The sequence below is a fragment of the Scyliorhinus torazame genome, chromosome 9, assembly GCF_047496885.1.
Source record: "Scyliorhinus torazame isolate Kashiwa2021f chromosome 9, sScyTor2.1, whole genome shotgun sequence".
NCBI classification, from domain to species: domain Eukaryota; kingdom Metazoa; phylum Chordata; class Chondrichthyes; order Carcharhiniformes; family Scyliorhinidae; genus Scyliorhinus; species Scyliorhinus torazame.
Window position 1 is genome coordinate 257,490,138 of NC_092715.1, and position 26,534 is coordinate 257,516,671.

At 47.3% G+C, this 26,534-nt stretch overlaps 1 protein-coding gene across 2 annotated transcripts in view; it reads left to right on the top strand.

The window, feature by feature from the left end:
• The window catches only part of grin3a (glutamate receptor, ionotropic, N-methyl-D-aspartate 3A), a 175,857-nt gene that overhangs the window by 72,714 nt on the left and 76,609 nt on the right, over positions 1–26,534 (top strand). For both annotated transcript variants that reach the window (XM_072517277.1, XM_072517278.1), the window contains exon 2: positions 15,141–15,739. In XM_072517277.1, the coding sequence (XP_072373378.1) occupies positions 15,141–15,739 (599 nt within the window). The remainder of the gene's footprint in view (positions 1–15,140; positions 15,740–26,534) is intronic.

Sequence of the window (26,534 nt, forward strand, 5' to 3'; positions counted from 1 at the left end):
TCTGTCAGTCTGGCCTCAATAAAAGTTGAGATGGATTCGCACGTAAAAAGAAGTTATTTATTTAGCTTGCAAGCTTAAATCATCTTACAGAAACGTAAGAGACCTCCAGCCTCTTAAGCTCCAGAAAAACGACTGAACTAAAAGACAAAGGGATCTCTGTAAAATCAATTCAAATGATATCAAGTTTCACATACTCGACGGACATAGGTCAGCCTATGTCCCTCCTGACCTGTTTGATCTATTCTGATTGGCTCACTTCCAATCCCTTTCTCTGGCCCCTATCAATGCAGCATCACTCTCATAGACACACCTCTTCCTGCTTTTTCCATGCGGTCTCAAACCCCTTTGTCCCTAACTGCCAGAATCAAAGTGGCTTATTTCTACATTACATTAACTAGTATCTCTAAAGTAACTATTTTATATCACATTCGTCAGCAGAATGGTGTGAATCAGGCCAGTCTCCAAAGGTGTGCCTCTAGCGAGCAGGCCTTCTAAAGGGAGCTCATGTGAGTGCAGTGCCCAGGGGGAAGAGGGCTTCTACATTACCCGGGTACTGCCAGGGGACAGTGACGGGGCAATGCCAGCGGGGTACTAGCATGCAATTCCAGGATGAGCTGGCCCCCCGATCCTCCGGCTGTCTAAGTTGCTAACGGGGGGGGAGGGGGGGGGGGGGAGAATGAGTCAGAGGCCACCCACCAGGGACACGCCGTGGAACCCGTGACTTCCCAAGGTTTTTTTTGTTCTGGAGTGCTGCACTGTACGGCAGGGAAAAAACTATTGGCTTAAAAAGTCCCGGCCCTGGTATCGATGATGGTGACTGATGATGTGCATAAAACAATACCGGGCCTTCCATCCAATGAGTAAAATTTACACCATGGTTTTGGCTATTACTTGTACATAATGTTAATGCACGACCTCCGACCACTTGGTTTAAGTGTAAACCTACCACATGGCCCCGTGGTTTGGGAGTTGGTTGTCCTGGATGATAAGACGTATTTAGCAGTAGCTCTGCAATAGTTAATAATTTATTTTGTTTATGCTAGTTATCTTATCACGCAGATTGTTCAGTGATAAATTATTCAAACTAGATGTTCTGTAGTTCATCGTTCACTTTGGCCAGTCTACAGAACATGACAGGGACCATCAAACTCATCTGGTTCACTTCTTGACCTTCAGAGATGGAAATCTGACCTTATTGGGCCTTGCCTCAATGTGACTCCAGATACAAAGCAATGTGGTCGATTTTAGCAAGTCACTCGGTTGAAGGCGGTTCACTGCCTGCCAGCTCCTCAAGGCCAATTGGGGAATGGGCAATAAATGTGGCTATGCCCACATCCTGTGAATCTATTTTTTAAAAAAAACAGACCCAGCCGAAACCTTGACGTAAATTTTATTGATTGAATGGAAGGCCCGATAGTCAAAGAAAATGTATGTCGCCCGCGTGTCGGTAAAGACAGCAGGACTTCCCTCTGAACTTTTGCAAGCGGTAGTCGGCCCACTCAGTTGGCACCAGCTCAGCAGCGCCACCAGGCGTGCTGGTGGATGCGCAGGCAGGCAGGAACTCCGCAGCCTATAGAAGATGGGGAAAAGAAAACATCTTTCAAAAATAATGCAGGACCAGGTGCTGAAGGGGAACCACTCCAGGAGTATCAGGGGGGGGCTGCCTTCCCTACCTACGTCCCTGTCTCTGCTTGAATAAAACCATCCCCCCCTCTTCCGATTGTGGGGAAATCAACCCAATATCCGCAAACTGCCAACTGCACCGTAAAATTACCGTTAATTAGGCCATTATTTATGGAAATTGGGACTGTGATCCCTGGTAAAATGCCCTGACCACTGGACAGGGTAAGGAAGTCGAATGAACAAGGCAGCGCACCCCCTCCCCGCCCACCTGTACCTTTCACTCCTACTCCTGGGATGTAGTAAAATTCAGATCCATAAAACTCAGGAGAAATGTGGAGGCAGCTATTACAAATATATTACAAACTAGGGCCCGGAGTAATGAGAGGAAACTAGCCTCAAACTCTCTACCAATGAATTGCGAGGGTAGGAAAGGGAAAGTGGGAATCGTTATCTTCAAAATACATCCAGAGGGACCTTCTGGAATCACAACACACAGGCTGAATCTGCAGCATTGCTTCAAGGTAGTTACAACAAAAGAACAAGCTTCAAATTGAATCATAGAATTTACAGGGCAGAAGGAGGCCATTCGGCCCATAGAGCCCGCACTGGCCCTTGGAGAGAGCGCACCTCTGCCCTATCCCAGTCACCGCACCTAACCCTTTAGAACACTTAAAGGGAAATGTAGCATGGCCAATCCACCTAACCTGCACATCTTTGTTGAAAAACAAATTACAGTAAAAAAAATAAAAATGAAAAAAAATATTTTTAAGGAAGGGGAGTTTAGCGTGCACATCTTTGAGACCCACGCAGACATGGGGAAAACGTGCAAAGTCCACATGGACGGTGACCCGGGACCAGGATCGAACCCGGGTCCTCGGCGTTGTGAGGTGGCAGTGTTAACCACTGCGTCACCTTGCCAGCCCTATGGAAAACAAATTTAGGCTGACGCAAGGAAGATTTTTTTCCAAAGGCAGAATAATGTCTGAGAAGGATGAGGGGCGACTTGATCGAGGTTTATAAGATAATCAGGGGAATATATAGAGTAGACAGTCAGAGACATTTTCCCCGGGTGGAACAAACCATTACAAGGGGACATAAATTTAAGGTGGAAGATATAGGAGGGATGTCAGAGGTAGGTTCTTTACCCAGAGAGTAGTGGGGGCATGGAATGCACTGCCTGTGGAAGTAGTTGAGTCGGAAACATTAGGGACCTTCAAGCAGCTATTGGATAGTTACATGGATTACGGTAAAATTATATAGTGTAGATTTATTTGTTCTTAAGGGCAGCACGGTAGCATTGTGGATAGCACAATTGCTTCACAGCTCCAGGGTCCCAGGTTCGATTCCGGCTTGGGTCACTGTCTGTGCGGAGTCTGCACGTCCTCCCCGTGTCTGCGTGGGTTTCCTCCGGGTGCTCCGGTTTCCTCCCACAGTCCAAAGATGTGCAGGTTAGGTGAATTGGCCAATGATAAATTGCCCTTAATGTCCAAAATTGCCCTTGGTGTTGGGTGGAGGTGTTGAGTTTGGGTAGGGTGCTCTTTCCAAGAGCCGGTGCAGACTCAAAGGGCCGAATGGCCTCCTTCTGCACTGTAAATTCAATGATAATCTATGATTAATCTAGGACAAAGGTTCGGCACGACATCGTGGGCCGAAGGGCCTGTTCTGTGCTGTATTTTCCATGTTCTATGTTAATGTTTTGAATGGTGGGGGCGGGGGTGGCGTTGTTGGAGTTGAAAGCCTTAAGAGAAGCCAAATTCCAATTGCATGCTATTGAGACAAATAATAGTGGCTCGAGTGGGTCAACTAGTTTAAGCATTCAGGTTAGGAGCTCCCAGCGTTATCCCCTTATCTAAAGAGTGTTGAGTTGGATGCCCAGTCCTGTGGGAGCCATAACTTGTCTCCACACTGTTGTATTAGGAAAGGGAATATCAGCCAGCGTTCTGACTTTCAGTCTCTATCCAATGAGCCCTATAAACATGCAGGAGACGGCATCTGTGAAGGCGATGGGGATTGAATTGTTTTCATTCATTCACAGGGTGTGGGCGTTGCTGGTATTTATTGTCCATCGCTAATTGCCCTTGAACTGAGTGGCTTGCAAGGCCATTTCAGAGGCAAGAGTCAACCACACTGCTGTAGATCTGCAGTCACCGGCAGGCCAGAAGCAGGCGAGGATGGCAGATTAGTGAACCACGGGTTTTTCCGACCATCGACCTGGTCATCATTAATTCCAGATTTTTATTGATTTCAAGTTTCATCATCTGCCGCGGTACGATTTCAATCTGGGTCGCCCAGGCATTACCCTGGGTCTCTGGATTATTGGTCCAGTGCCAACACTATACCACCGCCACTGCCTCCCCCTACTAATCAGGAGAGCGAAAGGAGAAAGCAGGTGAAAGAGCAGGTCGGTAACAAAGCTGGCTGTTCAATTTAATGGGGAGCCCACTGGAATACCTAACCTTTGTAAATTGGTTATCCAGTGAGATTCCAACTCTTGTTCAGCACCAGATACCATTACTCTTTTTATAGTTTACAGTTTTGTCACAGGTAATTATGGAAGCAGCCTGCTTGTTGTTCGACACCTTTACCCTGTCTGGCAAAGAAGTGCAGGAATCAGATTTTAAACTCTATTGGCAGGATCTACCAGAATGGGGACAGAGTCCCTCAGCGCGAGTTTAACTGGGTGTTTCCCAGCGCTCAGAGTACCAAGAAACACCCCGCTATCTTACGAACACCTCAACAGGGAACTCCCCGGCGAGGCCGCACTGAGCCCCATTCTCTGCACTGAGGAGCCCTGCTCGCCGGAGCCTCAGTGCAGTGAGTGATCAGAACACCATTTTAAAATGGCATCCCGATCTCTCGAGCCCCCAAACCGCCTCCAAGCCACAACTCACTTTATAAGGGCCCCTCTACACCCCCCCCCCCCCCCCCACCCACCCACATCGGCGCAGGGCACCCCTGGCCTGATCACTGACTCACAGAAAATGCCACCTTGGCAATGTCAGCCCAACACCTTGGCAGTGCAAACACAGCAGCCTGGCAGTGCCCCGACCAGCATCACCTGGGCACATTGGCAGCACCAGGCTGGCTCCCAGGTGACACTGCCAGGGCACCAGGCTGGCGGTCCCAGGGTTCCCAGTTGGCACCAGCAGTGCTGGGGTGCCACCCTGCCCTAAGTGTCATGCACCTGGGGGCATCCAATCCCCTGGGAGACCCCACGAGTACTATTCCGTCTGGTCCCCGTTTGTGGAGACCAGTACTGAACAACACTTGCCCAGGGTCCCCAAGGCAAGGGAGTTAGATCCTACGCCTTGGTTAGATCTCAGGAATGCATATTAGAGTGAGATAACTGTCTCCTTCTAATATACAGATTTGCCAGAGAATTGCGACTTCTAATGCGATCCCACGAGGCATGACCCAGGGAGATCCTGGAACTGGGATTTCCCGGCATCTACCAGTTGCATTGAGCCGCACCATGCCGTGCTGTGTTTCGGGCACGATGCAACCGGTAGATCCAGCCCTATATCTTTGATGTATAGTTATAGTTCAGGATAAATCTTAAAATTTAGGGTAAATGAGAGTCACGTGGCAGTCTGCCCGACAGTAAGCCTGGGTGATTTAATTGTTAGAGATCAGAAGAAAAATCCGATTGTTTTATTCAGAGTGTAGTGCAAGGTATTTACATTTAATCTTAAATCTACAAAGGGTACATCCTGCATCTTCTGAAGTCCCAGAAACGTGATATTGATATTAAGTTGTACATGGAAGTGCTGTAAATTATCCCGGTACTTCTGACAGCTGGCAACAGAGCTAAGTGATCAGCGTTTCTACTTCAGTACAAAGCTAACCTGCTTCCCATTGCCAAGGAAAAGTGGGTAACAGAAGCCATGTTGATATCAGGTTACAGGCTTCCCTATGAATCTTGAAATATCACAAACAGCAGGGAGTTGCAGTTTGGTCTTGCGGTCTGCAGCCAACTTAAGGGATAGAGAGCAAGAAAAGATCGAATTAGCCAGGCCTGCACATGAAGCAACAAAATGTTGACTCTGCTGTTCACCATGCAGAATACAGGTGGGAGCGGGTTTGTGAGGAGTTAAAATGAAATGAAAATGAAATGAAAAACGCTTATTGTCACAAGTAGGCTTCAAATTAAGTTACTGTGAAAAGCCCCTAGTCGCCACATTCCGGCGCCTGTTTGGGGAGGCTGGTATGGGAATTGAACCGTGCTGCTGGCCTGCCTTGGTCTGCTTCGAAAGCCAGTGATTTAGCCCAGTGTGCTAAACCAGCCCACAGCTGGAAGGTTTGCCTAACTTGGAGATAGCGGAAGAAATGTACAGTGTAACCCTCAAAGTCAGAGACTGTTTACCCAACTGGGAAGGTAGACCGGAGGCAACCCTGAACTGTTTGTCATGAGACTTGTAATTGTGGGGAGATGGATAAATAACAAGAAACTGTTCATTTCCGTAATTTCAACTGTAAGCTGCCAACACAAGCCGGTGTTTTGTCATTTTGTCACCTTTTCAACTCCTAACTGGAAATTCAAATTTCTCTTTAAATGTTATCAGTTTCTATGAAGGTTTAGTCTGAGGAAAAGCAATGGTGTTTTTTTCTTAAGCAAAGCTGTACTTCAAGGCAAGAACACATTTTAACAGCATTCAAAAACCATCCCTGAAAGCACTCCCAATGGCCCGAGTTCACAATGTTTTCACAGTGGCTCAGCTTCAAAGACTTTGCGTTTAGAGTCATACAGCACAGAAGGTGTCCATTTAGTCCATCGGGCCACGCTGCCCCTTTAAAAGGGCTATCCAATTAATCTTGCATGCCTTGTCTTTCCCCATTGCCCTGCATTTCGCACCACCCACCCCACCCTTCTCATATTTATCTGATTCTCTTCTGAGAGCCGTTTTTGATTTCTCCCACCATCCTGTGTGTTTCAGATCGATACAGCGCACTGTGTAAAGAAATATGTTCTATTCCAGTTCTTTTGCCGATTTATTGTGAATCGGGGTCCTCTGGTGACCAGCCCTCCTCTTACTGGAAGTTTTCCATGCGGTAGTCCACCTTAACTGCCTGCTGGAAGATGAATGGATCAACAACATTTTTAAATTAGTGATCTGAAGAATGCAATACACAAACAGGCTGTTATAAAGCCAACCAATTTAGCACCACTATAGTAAGGAGGGATAGCTACCCTCAGGAAAGAATTGACTGACGCACCCCAGAAATGTGCACAATACTGGAACAACTTGGCAATTGGTTACAAATCATTGTTTTCCCTTTCCAGAATTAGTAAGTGACACACATACAAGGCTGGCTTTTGACCTTATTCTGAGGCTAACGTCATCCTGGGTAATCTCCCAAGATTGTTTATTTTTTTCCCCCTGATCTCCAAGTTCTTAGCGTGCGCCAATTATCCCATCTTAATTCAAAGCTGCTTCATTTAAATTGACAATTGGAATAGTTTTAAGTACCCAGTTATTTATGACGCTTAATTTGAATGATTGAATAATTCAGTTCCTCTGCTGCCAGAAACAACTTTTGAGTTACCAGAAGTGGATAGTGCCCCTTAAGTTGAGTGCATCCAATTGGGAAAGGCAGCAGCAAAGTAGAGATATTTCTTCCCACAGCTCAGCAGATATAAAGAGAATTTTTTTTTGCGTCGCTATTATATATTATATCATAAATGCATGAATAAAGAGCGCAACATGAACAGAAAATATATTTATCCCCACCCCCACATCCACAATTCAACAGGGCATAAAGTTGATAAACATCCGACACAAGATTGAGTTGGGTCATTTTTCACAGGTGCCTAAGCCAGGCACCAGTTCTCGTACATATGTAAATGAGAGGCATGATGCCCGGTTTTAGGCCCTCAAATAGAATTTGGACAATGGCGAACTGGGGCAGGTGCCAAGTCTGCTATTAAAGAAAGGTGAAAAAGATGAACGAAAGGGAACTGTGGACCAGTTAGCATTTATTCTATAACTAAGGATGGAGCGCAGAATTCCTTGATAATTTTCACTGAGTTGAGAGCAAGCGCAGCCTCTGTAAGGGCTAGGCCATGTCTGAAACACTTGACTGATTTTTTTTGAAGGGGGAGCTAAAATAGTGGACTTGGGATATCTATGGATGTCATTATTATGGACTTCCAGAACAGATTTAATAAAGTGTCTCACATGAGACTGTTCGCTGAAGTTGAAACTTTTGGAATTGAAGGCAAACTATTGACCTAGTTGGGAAATTGTCTCACTGGTAGGAGACAGAGAGAAGGGGAACGAGTTTTCACTATCGAGGCCGGAAGCTCGAGTTGGGAAATTCAAAGATCAATCAAAGCAAACACCACTCTTCCACCGGTGAAAACAGAGCCCTGTTGAGTTAATCCATTATTGAGTCTTAGAGCTCAGCCAAGCATTCATAGAGGCCATCTGTGAACTGCATCAACAGAAACAGATGGCCAAGCATGGGAGGACTGAAAGGGCACATGGGGACGAAACCTTTCAAAAAGTTCCTATATCCAGACTGTGGTTCATGAATCCTCTGAGGGTGGAGTATCCTCGAGGGGCTGGCCAAACGCGACGGAAATTGTGGAGGGGTGGAGAAGATGTGAGGTACCGACCACCTGTAATAGGACCATTCAGGTTAGGGATGCAGGGTATGGGGTGTTACACATAAGTAGCACAGAATCTAGACCCATCCCACCATTTTTAAAAGCATCTGTAGGTGGCTCAACTCTGTAAAAATTCAGCCCTATGGGTAATGGACAGGTAGTCTAATTGACGGGATGTGACCGGCAGGGATCTGTTTTGAGGTCTGAACTATTCACTACTTATAGATTGATACATTTCTGTTAACTGAGGGTATTGAAGGATGTAGGGCACAGACAAATATATGGAATTATGTGACAAAATGTCCATGGTCCCATAGAAACAATGGGAACAGCACCGTCTGCACGTTTTTCCCTTCAAGTCACCCAGCATCCCGACGTTGGAAATATGTCGGCATTCCTTCGTCATCACATGCAGCTGGTGACGAAGGTCCACGCAGTAATGTTAAGGGAAGCGGAAGGCCCAGTCAAGAGCACAAGGGGAAATCAGGGTGACTAACCCTTAACACATGGAGCGCGTCGACCATGGGACTGAGGATGCGGGGGAAGGTGTTTTGCTGGTGTATGTACCAGCTTAGATTGGAGGTGGGGGGGGTTGATAATTACTGCCCCTGGTGGTCAGCGGCCACAGCACACGTGCTCAGGTGAAGGAGAGGAGACTCCCAGGCTCAGACTCCCACAGGCTATCTTCGAAATAAGGACAAAAGATGTCTCTTAAGGGAGCCCTTAAAATACAGGATAATTGATCACCTGGAATAGAGTTGACGAGTTAATCTTTTGCGAGGCCTTGGAAGGTGGGAAGTGAGGTTCCGAAGTGACATGTTTTGAGGCAGAATTTGAAAGACGTGGGGCAGAGGCAGTTCTTTAAAAAAAGAGTATAACTTTGTAAACTGGTGGGTCAGGATTCTCCGTTGGCTGATGCTGAAACCGCGAAACGCAATTGGGGGTGGGGGGGGGGGGGGGAATAGGTTCCGACGCTAAAATCGCGGCGGGCACCGATTTCAAACCAAATTACAATTCTCCGTCACCTCGACAGTGGCGTCAACGCGGTCCGGAATGCATGTACAGTAAACACCGTTTGCATGGCATTAGTGGGCCCGACCCGGTTTTCTCTGGGGCCTCCGCGATGCTCTGCCTCCGACGGGCTGAGTTCCCGACGGCGCGGTTCACTTGTGCTTTTAAAAATTGTAAAACCGGCATCATGGCTACTGAGGGGCACGGTGGGGGGGTGGGGCACAGAAAGTGTCCAACATCGCCATAGTCTGCTGACAGTTGTGCCTCTGGCCGCGGGGCTTCTGCCAGGGTTGGGGCGGGGGAGTAACGGGGAATGGCCAAGAGGTGGCCTGTGGGGTCGGGGTGGACGGGCGCGGAACACGATTGCTGCAGTTGGCAAGGCAGCCATGCAGCTGCGACACCGCTAACAGCCCACTGTGAACTTAGGGCCAAGTGTGGTATAGATGTATGTGTCCAGACCACCCCCCTAGATGCCACCTGGCCCCAGCCGACCCATCAGCTGTATGGGCCTGCTCCAGCACAACCAGTGCCATCTTGTTGGCTGGGATGAGTGTGTGTGGGGATAATGTGTATGTGCGGCTGCAGCTTGTCAACCTCCCGAGTGTCACTCACGGACCCGGTGAATCCCGCACTGTTTTTCATTGGAATCGATTGTGTTCCACGTGGAGCCGGTGCTAGCCCTCAACGGTCGCTGAATAGGCCCAGGTTCGACGCCAGTTTTGCTGTCGTGAAAGTCCGCGAATTCTGCATCGGCGTCAACACTTGCGTCTCAGAAACAGAGAATCTCGCTCGAACACATTGGGCGTCTGTATGTGAATAGTACATTTTTTAAACACTTTATATTTTTGACACTTCAGTCAATGTTTGCAGACTGGTAGTTGCTGGTTCGTATTCTATTCAGTACCTCTTTGTTCTCATGGCTATTGTGAATCATAATCCTTATGGGCTGGGTTCTTGCTAGAATCCATCAATTGAGTAAATTGTTGTCAACAGGATAACAGTCTCCAGCAAGCTTTGATGCTGTGACCACGTGCAGACAGCACACTGGACTGTCTTTTTAAAAAAAATAACTGGTAGCCTGCAAGATGCTGGGTTCAGGTCTATGAATTTTGTTACTAATTGTATTAGCAAGCGAAAAGCTGATTAACTGGTAATTGGAATATCATTGCCATGGGTGACTGGATTTGATTTTGTTCCCCTTCCCCATTACAGAACTCGGGCAATTAGCGCATTTTAAATGAGACATCAGCATGAGGTTTTCAGGCAGGATCAATTTGCGAAGCAGCTATTAACAGCAGGCTGTTCCACAGTTATTAGCCTCTTTGGAGCTTCCTGCCTTGTGACTCTGAGTTCTCTGCCCCCCTCTCCCCTCCCGTCTCTCAGCCTCTCTTGAACTAGCTTTGTTCGACTGTCCAAAAATCTCCTTACATAGCTCGGTGTCTGACTTTGTCTGATAATCTCTCCGGCCAAGTATTCCGAGAATTGATGTGCCATCAATTATAACAAAGACGAGTTGTGGAACGAAACTGTGGCTTTAATAAGCTAAACGAGAACCTGCTGGCAACTGATCCCGAACTGGGGCAGAGCCAGAGGTCGGCCACCTTTATACAGAGCCTGCTCGTTACATTTAAATATATGGAAATGAGGTTCCCGACCTTCCTGGGTGAGAACCTACGTTATGTCATGAACGTGGGTGTTATTCATGAAGGTTCTGCCTTCCTCACCCTTGCCCCTCGCCTGAGATGTAGCAATCCTCAGATTAAATCACCACCAGTCAGCTCTCACCCCTCAAAGGGAAAGCAGCCTATGGTCATCTGGGACTATGGCCACTTTACATTTACCAAATTCCTCCATGTTGTTTCAACTTTGTATCAATACCAATTTCTTTGCCAGATATCATTTTGTTAAACAGTTGGACAGATTTTGCATTGAATCCTGGAGCTGTGCAACAAATTTATTCCCAGAATGGAGTGGCATCGTTTGAGAACTTCGTTTCAGCCATTTGATCAACGAACGACCTTACTAACTGGATTGGTAGATTTTAAATGAAGTGACACATTGGGCATGCCTGGAAATAGCAGTTGTATCTATTTCCATTAATGGGACAGAGCAGTATGTGGAAAATAGTCCGATTATTCATATGCACCAAAGAGGCTAATCTGAAGCCATTTATTTTCAGTAGCGAAATGCCATAGAGAAAAAAACTGAGATCAGCTGCTTAATAAACATTTTCTTGCCAAACAACCTGGGCCAGGGACCTCACAGAGGCCCAGCCAGTTGCCTTGGATTAAATATGCACTTTCGGCCATAAGGCCATTTCTCCAATCGGAAATTATACCAACCAAGTGTGCAAATCCCCCCCCCCCCCCAGGTGTTTCAAGGTGTCAGTGTTCACGATTATAACCTATCATGCGGCCGGGGATATCGGAGGTGATAACACAGATGCTGGCAGTGCCGATGCACATCTGGCTATGCCACCCCCTTAGAGGACCAAATGCTGACGCCTTCTGTGTACAGAGCGTATCGTGAATGATAGCCCATTTGGGAAGTGTTTGTGGTGTTGGTGCTTATGCAGCTGGTACGCGCTCAGATTGCTTAATACTGTGAACATGATTCAAATTAACTACTGTTTTTTTGTTCATTTGGTTCTTACAGAAGCTGAAAGCTACTGCACTCACTCCTGCAGTATGTGCTTTGGTTAGGGCACAGAGTGAGCCCAATTTCTAGCCTGTTTGCTGGTGATTGTTGCAGCCGGATGCAAATTGCTTCGACCTATTTTCTACTTCCTTAGTTTTCACTAAGCTACTTTTCAAAGATGCAGCGACTCCCTTTACTTAATAATTTGTGTGCTGTGATACAGGAATCGCTGGCAATGGCAGCATTGACCATCGAGAATGGCGTCGGGCTTCGTGATGCGATGAGGCCGTTTTGCCTCTCACGAGATTCGTGACGCTCACAACGACTCGCGAGATTTAATGGAATCTCGCGAGACGTCATGATCTGGACCTCGCCCTCGCTGGACGAGATCCAGGTTAACATATTGCAGTGAAGCATTTGGCTAATTTAAATATGTTTATTGGCGGAGAAGAATCCTGGAAGAATCACTCCACACTCCGGCCTGCTCTAAATGTCAAACAGTTTATTGATTCCGCCAGCGGGAAGCAAGCTGCAGGGCACACCGTGCGCTTCTTCCCTGAACAAAGGCAAATCATTGCTATTTGTACATTTTCAAACAGTTACTCAGCCCACTTCGGCTGACAACGAGCCTATCGTACAAATTCTAGATTACGTATAGTTCCAATGAAATGAGTTATTAGACCTGATTGGGCTGCATGACCAACTCATGGACAGGCTGAGGTTTCTTAACGATGTTGTTCAGATCCTTAGCAACTGTCCCTTGATCGACACGATAGCTCGCGAGCTTGAGACTTCCTCATTCGCTGGTTCCATTGTTCGGAGACAGCTGCCTGTCATAATCTCGCCGAGCTGCTGAATGAGTCATTGTGACCGTTTAATCTCGTCCAGCTGCTGATGACTCGTTGCGTGTGTCTGCGTAAACTGACCTGCTGCAAGAATGTGGCCAAGTAAACCTCTGCAGCTTGTTTGCCTCCATTTTGGCAAGTGTTTGTACATTCTTAGTGTAACACTTAGTTTAGAGCGGCACGGTAGCACCATGCTTCATGGCAGCACTGTTGCTTCACAGCGCCAGGGTCCCAGGTTCGATTCCTGGCTTGGGTCACCTGTCTGTACAGAGTCTGCACGTTCTCCATGTGTCTGCGTGGATTTCCTCCGGGTGCTCCGGTTTCCTCCCACAAGTCCCGAAAGACATGCTTGTTAGCTGAATTGGACATTCAGAATTCTCCCTCCGTGTACCCGAACAGGCACCAGAGTGTGACGACTAGGGGTGTGGAGTGAGGCGCTGCATAGGATAAACCCGTCTTCGCCGTGTGAAAGTCTAAGTCTCATACAGTTTAAGGCAGTGCTTAGGGCTCATATGACGGGGTCTAGGATGAGTCTGTTTTTTCCAGGGCTGGAGAATAGGTGTAAGAGGTGTGCAGGGAGTACGGCGAACCATGTCCGTATGTTTTGGGCATGTCCCAAGTTGGAGGGATTCCGAAAAGAGTCTGTGAACGTAATGTCAAAGATCCTGGGAGGTGGCGCCGAGCCTGTGGGCGGCGATATTTGGGATCTCGGTGGATCCAGTCGGGCAGGTGAGGAGAGAGGCTGCCTTGGTAGCCTTTGCCTCCCCGATAGCCTGGAGACGGACCTTGCTGTGCTGGTGGGACTCTTGAGATGGCAACAGCAGGAGCATTGGGTAAGCGACTTGGCAGAGTTCCTCCACCCCGAAAAAATAAAGTTTGCCATCAGGGTAGCAGATGGAGGGGTTCTCCACGAGGTGGAGGCTGTTCATTGACTCCTTTCAGGGACAGTAACACATCAGTAAGGGGGGTGGGGATTCTTTGTGTTCTGTTTGGGGTTGGGGGGGCTGGTTGTAAAAGGAGAGGTTGGTATGGGGGAATAGTGGCAATTGTGCATGGTTAACTGCTGTTGTTTGCTCATTTCCATTCTGTGTAGATTTGAAAATACCCCCAATAAAAACATTGTTCAAAAAAAAAAGATTGTTGGTTGGGCGAATTACGCTTTCAGCCAGCGTTCATCGTCTGCAGTGACTGCACCTAATGCTTGGTCCCTGTCCAGTTCAGCACCCAGATGATTGTCTGGATGCCTTGTGAATAGTATTGGAGATGGTCCATGAGAACAACCAAGCTTGAGAGGGCAATGTTATATTACTGGTTTCGTAATATATTTTGTAATATACTAGCTGCTGGATATCCAGAAGGCCTGATGGTGTGATCCTGAAGAAACCACAAGTCTTCAACTTAAAGCAAACTAATTTGTTAAGTAAAGATTAATTATAGTTGAGTCAACACTCTACAGAACTATCTCTAGTAATCAAGTAATTTAATATGAATGTATTAACTGATTCAAAACGACATGTGCTAACTATGCTGTGATCTATCTCTCATACACTACTGCTGTCTAATCACTCCTGGGTTGAAAGAGACCAAGATCCTCTGGGAGAAATTACTTGGAGTGTGATCTAGTGGTGCCCTCTAGTTGTAGTGTTACAGCTAGATGTTGTAATTAACCCTTTAGTTATCTACAAATATACATATTGTTACCGGGAAGGGACCAATGAGGTTGGAGGATGGTGAGTCACATAAAGATATCTCCCTTTAAATTGAAGAATATAATTCCCGCTTCCTCTTGGCTATATTTCATTGCATCCTGCCGTTGTAATATATTTTTCCATACGTTTTGTAGACCCTTCCAGTTTGCCAAATGTCTCAAATGTTTTCTTTCTTCAGTAAGGGATGGGAAACCAATTAGTAAATGATAACTTCGCCGGCTGAGGAAAACCTTTTCTTTATGGTCTCAAAAAGCTGCTGCACTTACAGAGGGCAAAAAAGAAATCTCTTTGGCAGGGCCACTTGCTTATTTTGTGGATAAAATCACTTTGATATTCTTGGAACCGACTGTTCCATAAAAGGATGAAACTTTCTTGAAAGCCTCAACCCTGCATCATAAGTACATGCTTTGTCCCTGAAAAGGCTGGAAGTAGGAATGAGTGAGATTGCCTTACCTTCTATAGATTCTGACTTCTCGGAGGTAAGTAAAAGGTGAATGACGTACATTATGCAGTGATTGGTGAGGAGCACCGACAGAATGTAGTGACCGTATAAATTCCACACCGAGAAACACAACAATGCAAGTCGAGGTTGACGGTTTCTTAGAAAATCCAGCCCCAAAAAATAATCCCAGCCACATTTCTGAAATCGGTCTTATTCTGTTCAGCGGTTTTGTGCAATGATTTGCTCTTTTTTTTGTGTCGACACAGAATCCCCTCCACCTGCAGATGAGCCTGGAGACATCTCACCCCACCCATGCGGACATCCTCATCTTCCTCCTGACGATGAATAGCTGGTATGACGTCAGCCTAGTTTTGTGCCAAGAGTGGAACGTGACCAGCTTTCTCAGCCTTCTGTACAACAACTCCAAATTCCACCTGGGGACCATTTTCAACGTCGCCTCGGACAGTGATGACGCCACCTTTCCCAGCTACCTGCAGGAGTACCTGGACACGGCCAAGGAGGCTCCGCTCGCCATCGTCACCTTCGGCTGCGACATCGAGCATTTCCGAAAGATCCTCCAGCTGGCGGCTAACTACGGATTAATGCTGCCAGAGCACCACTGGATTCTCGGTGACTCCCAGAACGTCGAGGAGCTGAGAACTGAAGGCTTGCCCATGGGCCTGCTGGCCCACGGCGAGACGGCTCAACCCCCTTTCCACAATTACGTGCAGGACGCAGTGGAGCTGATCGCCAGAGCTGTGGCCACTGCTACCTACGTGAGGCCAGAGCTGGCCCTCATTCCAAGTATAACCAACTGTATGCACTGGGAAGAAATGAATATTACATCAGGCCAGTTTCTTTCCAGGTGAGAGTGCGATCGGTGATGGTCACGAGCTTTTCATTATACTCATTACAGGCCAATTACAATTTTGCACTTGAGTAGTTTTATGCTTATAAGGAAATTCAATGGGAATTGATGAGATACGGCTTTGATGAAAATGATATTGACCAGTGTTTATTTGCTGTTTTTGCCACTCGAGTCACATGGCCCTTCTAAGGGTAATTACTATGTTGCTGCAGATTAGGAACTAAATCACGACTTTAAACCAGTGCAAATTCGGGCAATTGAGCCAAATTGATTTGGTTTAGGCTGTGAGAGCCTCCCCCAACGAAGAAAAGATCTGCATTTAAACTGTGCCTTCCGCATGCTCGGAATGTCCCGAGGTGCTTCGCAATCTGTGAGCTGCTTTCGGACAGTACTTGTTTGCGTGCTCGCTGCTAGGAACAGGACTGCCGTGGCCAGTTGTGTACAGCAAGTTGCATTAGAGGCTGAGTGACCCGCTGATGGGCGACATTTCCACTTTCGGTGCCTCGAAGGGAATCTGGGTGGAGCGGATCACCTGACACGGTGAGAATCCATCCAAATCGCCATTCCATTGAATCGAATGGAAGTGGGGGGGGATTCCACAGGGAGATGGACATTGTACTCTTTCCCCCCCTCCCACCCACCCATCCAGTCCCTCCCCCAAATGGTGAATATAAAAACATGATGCCAATCTGTTTTTGGTGGAAAATAACTGCTCGCCAAGATCAACATACTTTTTCTTTGTAGTGCGCAGGTAATTTATTTAGGTGTGTGGGGCCATCAAATTTGTCTGCTTGTAAGTCTCAGCTTGACTCAGTGTTCGCACTGTCGCCTCTTGAGTCAGGCGCCTGTGGGTTCAAACCCTATTACATAACTCAAGATACCACTTCAGAGAAGCAATGCAGGGCGTGCTGCATTGCCAAATATGCTGTTCTTCACCCATTATGCTAAACTGAGACCCACATTTGCCTGTTCATGAAAATATAAACGGTCACAGGGCACTATACTCCACTATCCTGAGGGTAACCATTGACCAGAAACTGAACTGTACCAGCTATATAAATACTGGGGCTGCAAGAGCAGGTCAGAGGTTGTAGTGAGTAACTCACCTCCTGACTCCCCAAAGCCTGTCCACCATCTACAAGGCACAAGTCAGGAGTGTGATGGAACACTGTCCATTTGCCTGGATGAGTGCAGCTACAACAACACTCAAGAAGCTCGACACCATCCAGGACAAAGCAGCCCTGCTTGTTTGGCACCCAATCCACATTCACTCCCTCCACCACCGACACACAATAGCAGCCGTGTGTACCATCTACAGGATCCACTGCAGGGACTCACAAAGACTCCTCGGGCAACACCTTCCAAACCCACAACTACTACCATCTAGAACAGGCTTGTCCAACAGACGGCGCAAGGGCCACTATCTGGCCCGTCGGACCTCTCTGTCTGTCTCGCAGCAGACACATGGCAAGCACATGTTCAAAATGTCTTCACGTCTTATGCCTTCTGTCAAAATGTGTCCGAACGGGTTCCAGCCCCTCCAATCACAGACCGTTTCTCTACCATGCTTGCTGTTGGTAGGATCACTAGTAACCCAACCAGGAGCAATTGTGGGAGAGAACCAGTCTCTGATTGGAGCAGCAGCTTTCTTCACACTGAGGCCTCGAAATATGGCGCGAAGGCATGGTGTGTCTGCTGGGAATGGAGGGAGCTTCTCAGGGGGGGACGAGCGGGGTATTGGCTGCCAGGAGGGACCAGCGGGGTATTGGCTGCCAGGAGGGGCCAGCGAGGTATTGGCTGCCAGGAGGGACCAGCGAGGTATTGGCTGCCAGGAGGGACCAGCGAGGTATTGGCTGCCAGGAGGGACTAGCGGGGTATTGGCTGCCAGGAGGGACCAGCGGGATATTGGCTGCCTGGAGGGACGGAGTGGTTGCCGAGCGGGGAGGAAGTGGCTGCCGGTTGGGGGGAATCGGAGCAACTATCGGGCAGGGAAAGGGGACTAGCTGCTGGTGGGGAAGAGAAACTGGGAGTTGGAATGTGTGTGTAACTGTGTGTGAGAAACTGTGACCGTGTGTGTGTGTGTGTGTGTGTGTGTAACTGTGACCGTGTGTGTGTGTAACTGTGACCGTGTGTGTGTGTGTGTGTGTGTGTGTAACTGTGACCGTGTGTGTGTGTAACTGTGACCGTGTGTGTGTGTAACTGTGACCGTGTGTGTGTGTGTGTAACTGTGACCGTGTGTGTAACTGTGACCGTGTGTGTGTGTGTAACTGTGACCGTGTGTGTGTGTGTGTAACTGTGACCGAGTGTGTGTGTGTGTGTAACTGTGACCGTGTGTGTGTGTGTGTGTAACTGTGACTGTGTGTGTGTGTGTGTAACTGTGACTGTGTGTGTGTGTGTAACTGTGACTGTGTGTGTGTGTAACTGTGACCGTGTGTGTGTGTAACTGTGACCGTGTGTGTGAAACTGACAGTGTGTGTGAAATTGTGACTGACTGTCTGTGTGTGAAACTGATTGTGAAACTGTGGCTGTGTGAAACTGTGACTGACTGTGTGTGTGTGTAACTGTGTGAAACTGTGACTGTGTGTGTGAGAAACTGTGACTGTGAAACTGACTGTGTGTGAGAAACTGTGTGTAACTGTGTGAAACACTAACTGTGAAACACTAACTGTGTGTAACTGCGTGTGTGTAACTCTGTGTGAAACTGTATAACTAATTTTGTGTGTGTGTAACTGAAACTGACTGTGTGAAACTGTGACTGACTGTGTGTGTGTGTGTGTGTGTGTGACTGACTGTGAGCGACTGACTGTGAGTGAGAGAGAGTGAGACTATGGGCACCATCTTCCCAAAAGGGAATAAAGTCCCTCAGCGATCGTGTTCAGCCCCGTGTTTTCCGGCACTCGCAGTGCTGAGAAACACATGGCTATTCAACGCTACTCGTGTTGAATAAGGGGCCCAAACGGGGAACCAGTACCCGATCACCGAGGCCCACAAAAAAATCCCCGACGCACCCCCCCCCCCCTCCCCCGCCAAGCCCGAACGCAACATGGGCACCCCCCGCGCACACACCCCAACACCCACGGTGGCAAACCCGGCCCAATCGCGCACAAGCAAAAAAAATGGCAGCTTGGCACCGCCAACCTTGCACCCTGGCAGTGTCACCTTGGCAGTGTCAGGCTGGCACCCAGATGGCAGTGCTAAGGTGTCAGGCTGGTGCTGCGAGGGTACCCAGGTCACCACCCTGCCCAAAGGGCTGCATCTGGGGCCTCCAGTCCCCTTGGAGACCCCCACTAGGGCCGTTCCATCTGAAATGAAATGGTCCCCATTTGTGGAGACCAGTACCAATCAGAGCTCGCCCGAGGTCCCCGAGGCAAAAGCATTGAATCCCAAAGCCTCAGGTACCTCGGGAATCTGCAGGTTAGAGTAAGGCTTACTGCCTCGCTCTAGGATGCACATTTGCCAAAAACTGATCCCGGCCATTGTGGGTGGGATTCTCCTTGCAACGCCTCGCGAGATTGCGTTGAATCTTGCGAGCCGGGTGGATGCCAGGAGCGGGGTCTCGCGGCTTTCACTGGCCATGCTGCGCCGCGGTCAGATGTTTTTCTGTAAGATCGCGCCCTGCGTGTGCGTTTGAGAGCCGGTGGGTAGGATTTTCTGTCCAGCAACGCCGGAATCGCAAAACGCGACTGGGCAGGGACTCACACATCAGCTGAAATCCAGGCTGGCGCTGGCGCCCTTCGACAGCCATGTGAATGCATTCCACTCGACGTGCCAGCGTGCGCATGCACAGTACAGTAACAGCCATTAACATATCATGAACGGGTCCGGCCCGGTAGTCTCGAACCCCGCGGTACTCCGCTTCTGGCAGACGGAAGTGACGATGGCGCGGTTCACTTGTGGTTTTTAAATCAGTAAACGGCCGTGTGGCTGCTAAGGGTGAGAGAGGAGGTAAGACAGGGTTCCAGAGGCGCTACCATGGGCAGCCAGTTGTGCTGCGTCTGTCGGGACTGGAGAAGTAATAGGGGTCACCAGGGGGTGGGCCATGGGGTCGGGATGTCCCCCCTGGACCGTGGTGTTCAGGCACAGACCGCCATTGCTGCAGCTTGCAAGGCAGCCATCTGACTACGCACCCCACTGATCGCCCATCCAGGCACATGGTTGTGCAGAGCGTTAACGGTCATATCACACCTCCGTGCACCCATCCGAGGTGTTCCCCACTGCAGAGCGCGCCCCGACCGACAGACGCATGTCGCGTGGCCGTCGGCACTGCCCCTCGCAGGGCAGACGTTCCGCCAGTGACCACCCTGCAGGACCACCGGCCGTCACCAAGCCTTGCCTTCCCACTGTGCCCAATTTTCCATACATCCTTCCCCCCCCAGGCAAGTAGGCACAAAGGGCCCACAGATTACCGTAGCCACAGTCCCGATAGGTGGACACCCTCCTCCTGATGAGCCCACCCGTGGGCCCGGCCCACACGCATGCCATCAAGCATGGCTCCGGCTGGTGGCGCACGGCTCCGGCTGGTGGCGCACTGCGCCAACCCCCCCCCCTCTGGTTTCCTCCCACTATCCAAAGATGTGCAGGTTAGGAGGATGGGCCATGCTAAATTGTCCCTTAGGGTCCAAAAGGTTAGCTGGGGTTACTGGGTTATGGGGATAGGGTGGAGGTGTGGGGCTTAAGTGAGGTGTTCTTTCCAAGGGCCGGTGCAGACTCGTTGGGCCGAATGGCCTGCTTCTGCACTGTAAATTCTATGATTCTAAAGAACAAAAGTTGGGAACTATCGAGCGCGATTTCACCCTGCGACCTGACTTGTCCAATAGTGACCTCAGCCAGGATGGTAACAGGAGAGTGAATGAGGTAGTTGGTGAGAAAGATGCTGTTAATTAAAAAGGGTTGCTTCATCAACTGCAATAGAGATAGGATGATGCAAAAGCAAACTAATTGCCCATAAACAAAGCTTTAGTTACGACGTTTATTTTTTTAATGTATTTTATCCCAAACATGTATCAAAAAAGTTACAGCACATAAACACCCCGGGGAACATACTTCCCATCAGTCAACTATACAGTTTGTACAATTTTTCCTCCTCCTCTCCCCACCCCACGACAAACAATCCTCAAACACGGTCAAGATCATCCCCTCACCTTGTCTCAATTCCCTTTATCTTTTCTAACCACAGGAAGTCGCACAGGTCACACAACCTGGTGGCGATGCCGACCGCCACTTAAGTAAAATTCACCACCGTGCAATCAGAGAGGCGAAGGCCACGACATTGGCCTTCCTCCTCTCCATGATCTCCGGCTTCTCTGAAACCCCAAATATCATCAACAAAGGGTCCGGGGCCAGGTCCACCTCCTCCTCCACTGTCCTTCCTACACTGGCCTTCCTAAGACCACGAACACTTCTGCTCAAAATCTCTCCAACTTTTCACAACCCCAAAACATGTGCGCCTGATTCGCTGGCCCCCGCCCACACCTCTCACACTCATCTGCCACCCCCTGAAACAACCCACTCATTCTCACCCGAGTCATATGAACCCTGTGCTCAACCTTAAACTGTATCAGGCTCATCCTTGCGCACAAGGAGGTTGTGTTTACCCTGTGCAGTGCCTCACTCTGTACTCCCCAATTGATCTCCACTCCCAGCTCCCCTTCCCATTTTTCATTAATCTTTGCTCCCCCAGCCACTTGTATATATATCCCCAATTCTTCCCTCCCCTTCCACATCCGGAAGCAGCAGTTGCTCCAGCAGGGTGTATCCCAGAAACCTAGGGAACTCCCTCCAGACCTTTCGCGCAAAGTCCTTAAGTTGTAGATATCTGAACTCCCTCCCCCTCGGCAGCTCAACCTCTCCTCAACTCCTCCAAACTGGCAAACCCTTCCTCAAACAGATCCCTCAGCTTGACCAGCACCACTTCCCTCCACCTCCGGTACATGCTATCCACCCCCAACGTGTATAACATGGATGCTGAAAATTGTACTGCTAACCATGGTTGGGGGTTGATTGACTATTCAAGAAGCAGCTACAGTTCCGGTAAATTTCAAAGGATTTTTAAACATTTCAGCGCTGATCGGGATAGGGGAATCAGTGTTAAATGTGGGGTTGAGAGGAGCACCTCCACTCCCTCTGCTTCCATATTCGGAGAAATAAAGTTGAATAACTTGGAGATCTCATCCTGTTCCTACGATTTGGCTTCAGGTTGATGCAGGTTCCTGGGCAAATTAGTCATGCACCGGGTGCCATGTTTGCAATTGTAAAGAGGGGGCCAGCCACATGTAAGAGGTGCTACATAATTGCACATTGCTGCTGCAAGATATCCCATGGCATTTGCAAACAACCGTGAAAAGGTCTCCTGCTTTCTGTTCACACGCTATAATATCGCACCAAAGCTCGTTAGGTTCCAGCTCTGCCTCTTTCCTATCTGCAGTGAATAGTGTTATGGACCAGGGTTTAGCGAACCCCAAAGTGTATCATGGAGTTCACCTGACCCGCAACTTTTAATAGATTGTGGTATGGGGAGCACATGGCCCACTCTACAGGTGTGGTACAGCAAAATGGAAAAGTATTTTTTAAAGCAAAACAAGGTTTATTCTATGAACTCAAGTTAACCTTTTTAAAACATACAGTGAACATCTTAGCAACCATTAATTCAAATACAACCCCCAAAGAATACAACACTAAGTAATGCTTAATAACTTCCCAAACAGCATCCAGAAGACAAAAGAAACACCTTTTAACATAAGCACATTAGGTTTACATTCACAACTGAGAACATTTATAATTCTGAATTCACCAAATGATCAAGAGATAGTCGTTTCATGGCAGAGAGAACAGCAGTACAGCTGCTGTGTCTGGCTTCAGCTCCAACACTGAAAACGAAACTAAAACACACCCTGCAGCAAACAGCTTAAAACAAAAGTAAAAAGCTGACAGACAGCCCAGCTCCACCCACTCTCTGACATCACTGCAGTAATAAACACCCATTTCTTAAAGGTACTCTCACATGACACCTCCCCCCAAGAAAAATTAACCCATCAACTTCAAGATGGTTTCGTTTTTCACCTTTTCACTATCATTTAAGAAATGCACACCGTAAATGTACTTTTCTGTTTCAAAAAACAACACGCGAACAGGTATAATAATATAGTCCTTTTTTTCTTCTTCCTCCAACTGGAATCCTTCTCGATTGACAGTCTCTTTGAACAAGAAGGTCTCTGCACGATCCGTCCATTTGTCGACGCTTCGGCAAGTCTCTTTAAAGTCAGATACTTTAGTTCAATCTGATCACAGAGTCCCTTGTAATTCTCCAACACATGAGCATTGGTTATCACAGCTTTCAGGCAGTCAAATGCCTGTTGAAACTCCGCTGTCCATTGAAATTTTCGACGTTTCTTCAGCAAGTCCATCAGTGGAGCAATCACGCTGCAAAACCTTTGCATAAATGTTCGATCAAATCCACTCATGCCAAGAAATCGCATTATTTCCCTTTATCTCGAGGGTATCGAAAACTCCTCATGGAAAGTGACTTGGGCTTTTCCAAATTCACTTTTGGCTAGGTTTATCACCAAACCCGCCTCCTGAAGTCGATCGAATAACCCCATCAGATGTTTCAAATGTTCTGTCCATGTCTGGCTGAAAATTACCAGTTCGTCGATGTATACCGCACAATTGGGTAATCCTGAAACAACTTTGGTAGTTAACCGTTGAAATGTGGCTGGTGCGTTTTTCATGCCAAATGGCATAACTTTGAATTGGTATATACCATCTGGAGTCACAAAAGCTGAAATCTCCTTCGCCCTTTCGGATAAAGGTATCTGCCAGTAACCTTTAAGTAAATCCAGTTTGGAAATAGAAGCTGATTGTCCCACTTTCTCAATGCAATCCTCCAAACGTGGGATAGGATAACAGGCCGTTCTTGTAACTGCATTAACCTTTCTATAGTCCACACACAACCATTGGGTACTGTCTGGTTTAGGTCCCATCACTATGGGTGAGCTCCATTGGCTGCAACCCACTTCAATTATGCCACTTTTAAGCATACTCTCAATCTTTGTTAACCTGTGCCAATTTTAAAGGGTTAAGTCTATATGGGTGTTGGTAGATCGGAACAGCTTTTCCCACATCTACATCATGTATAGCCATTTTAGTACTTCCCAATTATCTCCACAAACTTGCTCATGTGATATCAATAACTCAGGTCAGTTCGTTTTTCAACTGGAAGGTAACTCAACAATTTATCCCAATTTTTAAAAACATCCTCGTTTTCCAATTTAATTTGAGGTATGTCAAATTCACAGTCATCTGGATTTGGTTCGTCACTTTGAGTTAGAATCATTAAAACCTCCTCCTTTTCCTCTCCTTCCCTTTCAAAGTACCTTTTAAGCATATTCACATGACACACTCGGTGAGTCTTCCTTCTATCTGGTGTTTTTACCACATAATTCACCTCACTTAATTTCCTTTCAATCTGATAAGGTCCACAAAACCTTGCTTTTAAAGGTTCACCTACCACTGGTAACAATATTAAAACTTTATCGGCAAAACTACGAACTTTGGATTTCTTGTCCGCTACCTGTTTCATCACATTTTGTGCAACTTTTAAATGTTGTCTAGCCAATTCACCTCTATTTAATCGTTCCCTAAAATTTAACACTTAATCCAATAATGTAATTTCTGATTTCTCACTCACCAATTTTTCCTTAATCAATTTAATTGGTCCACTTACCTCATGACCAAAAATTAGTTCAAAAGGACTGAATTTGGTTGACTCATGAGATGCATCATAAAAATTGCAAACAGTACGAATGGAATTCCTTTTTCCCAATCCTCTGGATAATCGTGACAATAAGCCCTCAACATTGTCTTTTATGTCTGATGCCACCTTTCTAACGCTCCCTGCGATTCTCGATGGTTCGTAGTTGATTTAAATTGTTTTATTCCTAAGCCATCCATAACTTCTTTCAATAACCCCGAGGTAAAATTTGATCCTTGATCCGATTGTATTTCTGTGGGTAGTCCATATCTAGTAAAGAATTTAAGTAACTCCTCCACAATCTTTTTAGCTGTAATATTACGTACTGGAATGGCCTCTGGAAACCGAGGAGACGCATCCATTAGCGTCAAAAGATATTGATTCCCACTTTTTGTTTTAGGAAGCGGTCCTACGCAATCAATTAGGACCCTTGTAAAAGGTTCCTCAAATGCTGGAATGGGTATTAAGGGCTCTGGTTTTATCACTGCTTGAGGTTTCCCTATCACTTGACATGTGTGACATGATTGACAAAATTTAACTACATCTTTATGTCGTCAAGGGCAATAAAAATGTTTTGGGATTTTAGCTTGAGTTTTCCTTATCCCCAAATGATCTCCCACTGGTACCTCATGTGCAACTCGCAACACCTCCTTTCTGTACCTTACCGGCAATACTACTTGGTGAGCTTCTGCCCACTTTTCATCCGCCTGCTATTGTCATGTGAGGTATTGTCAACGAGAGAAGTGAGACAAATAACATTTTTCTTCCGCTCAGAACTCTGATGTTCAGGAGGTGTCATCTCAAAGGCCCCCAGACACCTCGTACCTCAACACCCCTGACTTCACTCAGTCGGGTGCAGATCTTTCAGATTGAGGTGGAAACCAGAGGAATTATAGATGGAGGCGGGAAAGCGAGTTTTCTGACAAGGCGTGAGGGATCACTGCTTGAGTGGGGAAGATCGATCCAGGAGCGTGCAGAATCAAAGTTGGAGCGTAGGAGTGAGCTGGTCTGGTGGGGGTGGGGGGGGGGGGGGAGAAGGATTTGAGGCTTCTTGCAATTTAGGATATTTGGAATGATGAATCTTTCCGCACTCACAAACAATTATTAATAGGTTTCTTGAAGAGAAAAGTAAACAGCTAATTCTGTTAAACAGCTAATAAACAGAACATTCTTCCGTGTTCCCTGAAGACACCGCAACAGTGAGAAAGCTACTTTCCTGTTGAAAAAGTACTGCAAGAACAGGTTGGAATGCATTAGGTAGACCCTATAAATCAAAAAGTAGATGTTTCTTTACAGCTTACAAATGTCAACTGTGCCAGTGGTTTATGTGAAATAAACCACTTGCAATTTTTCTGACGTTATCTATTTGTACCCACAGTTCTCATCAGTTATGTGGCCCTTAAGTCACACAACTAATTTCCTTAATCCATCACTACGCAGGGTAATCCTTTGTTTTACCGTACGCCACAGTCTTAGCATAATGTTAGAATCCACATAAGACAACATTTTCTAGCATTAAGTATAAAGAAAAAAATAATTTCCGCATTTTGAAATGACCCCGCCGGTAAAGCTACCATTTTAGTTTAACCATTACTCGGTCCCTTTCCTACCCATCCCCTGGATACTCGTGCTTTCCCCACCTTGCATCTTCCCCTCTCAACTACACAATGACTGCCTGACCATGCCTTCACTGCTATCAACAAATCTGCCTTTTCCCTTTAAATTCATCACTCTCTTCCCCAGCCCCACCGCCCTTTTGCGACTGTCACATATCTTAAACTTAACCGTCCGTCCACTCTCCCTAACTCCCACTTGCTCTCTTGCAGACCGAGAGGCCAGAGAATTTTAATTCCCAAATGTGTCACCCCCCTCCCCTCTCTCGCTACCCACGCCCCAGAAGAAGGGATTTACTTGCATTTAAAATCCAAGTTTTTTTAAAAAATGACACAAATTAGAATGGCTTTCTCTTGCCATTTGTGTATTTCTCTCTTGCTCTCTTTCTGTCTTGTACGTGTTCTGAAATCTCTGTCTCATAGGTGTAAC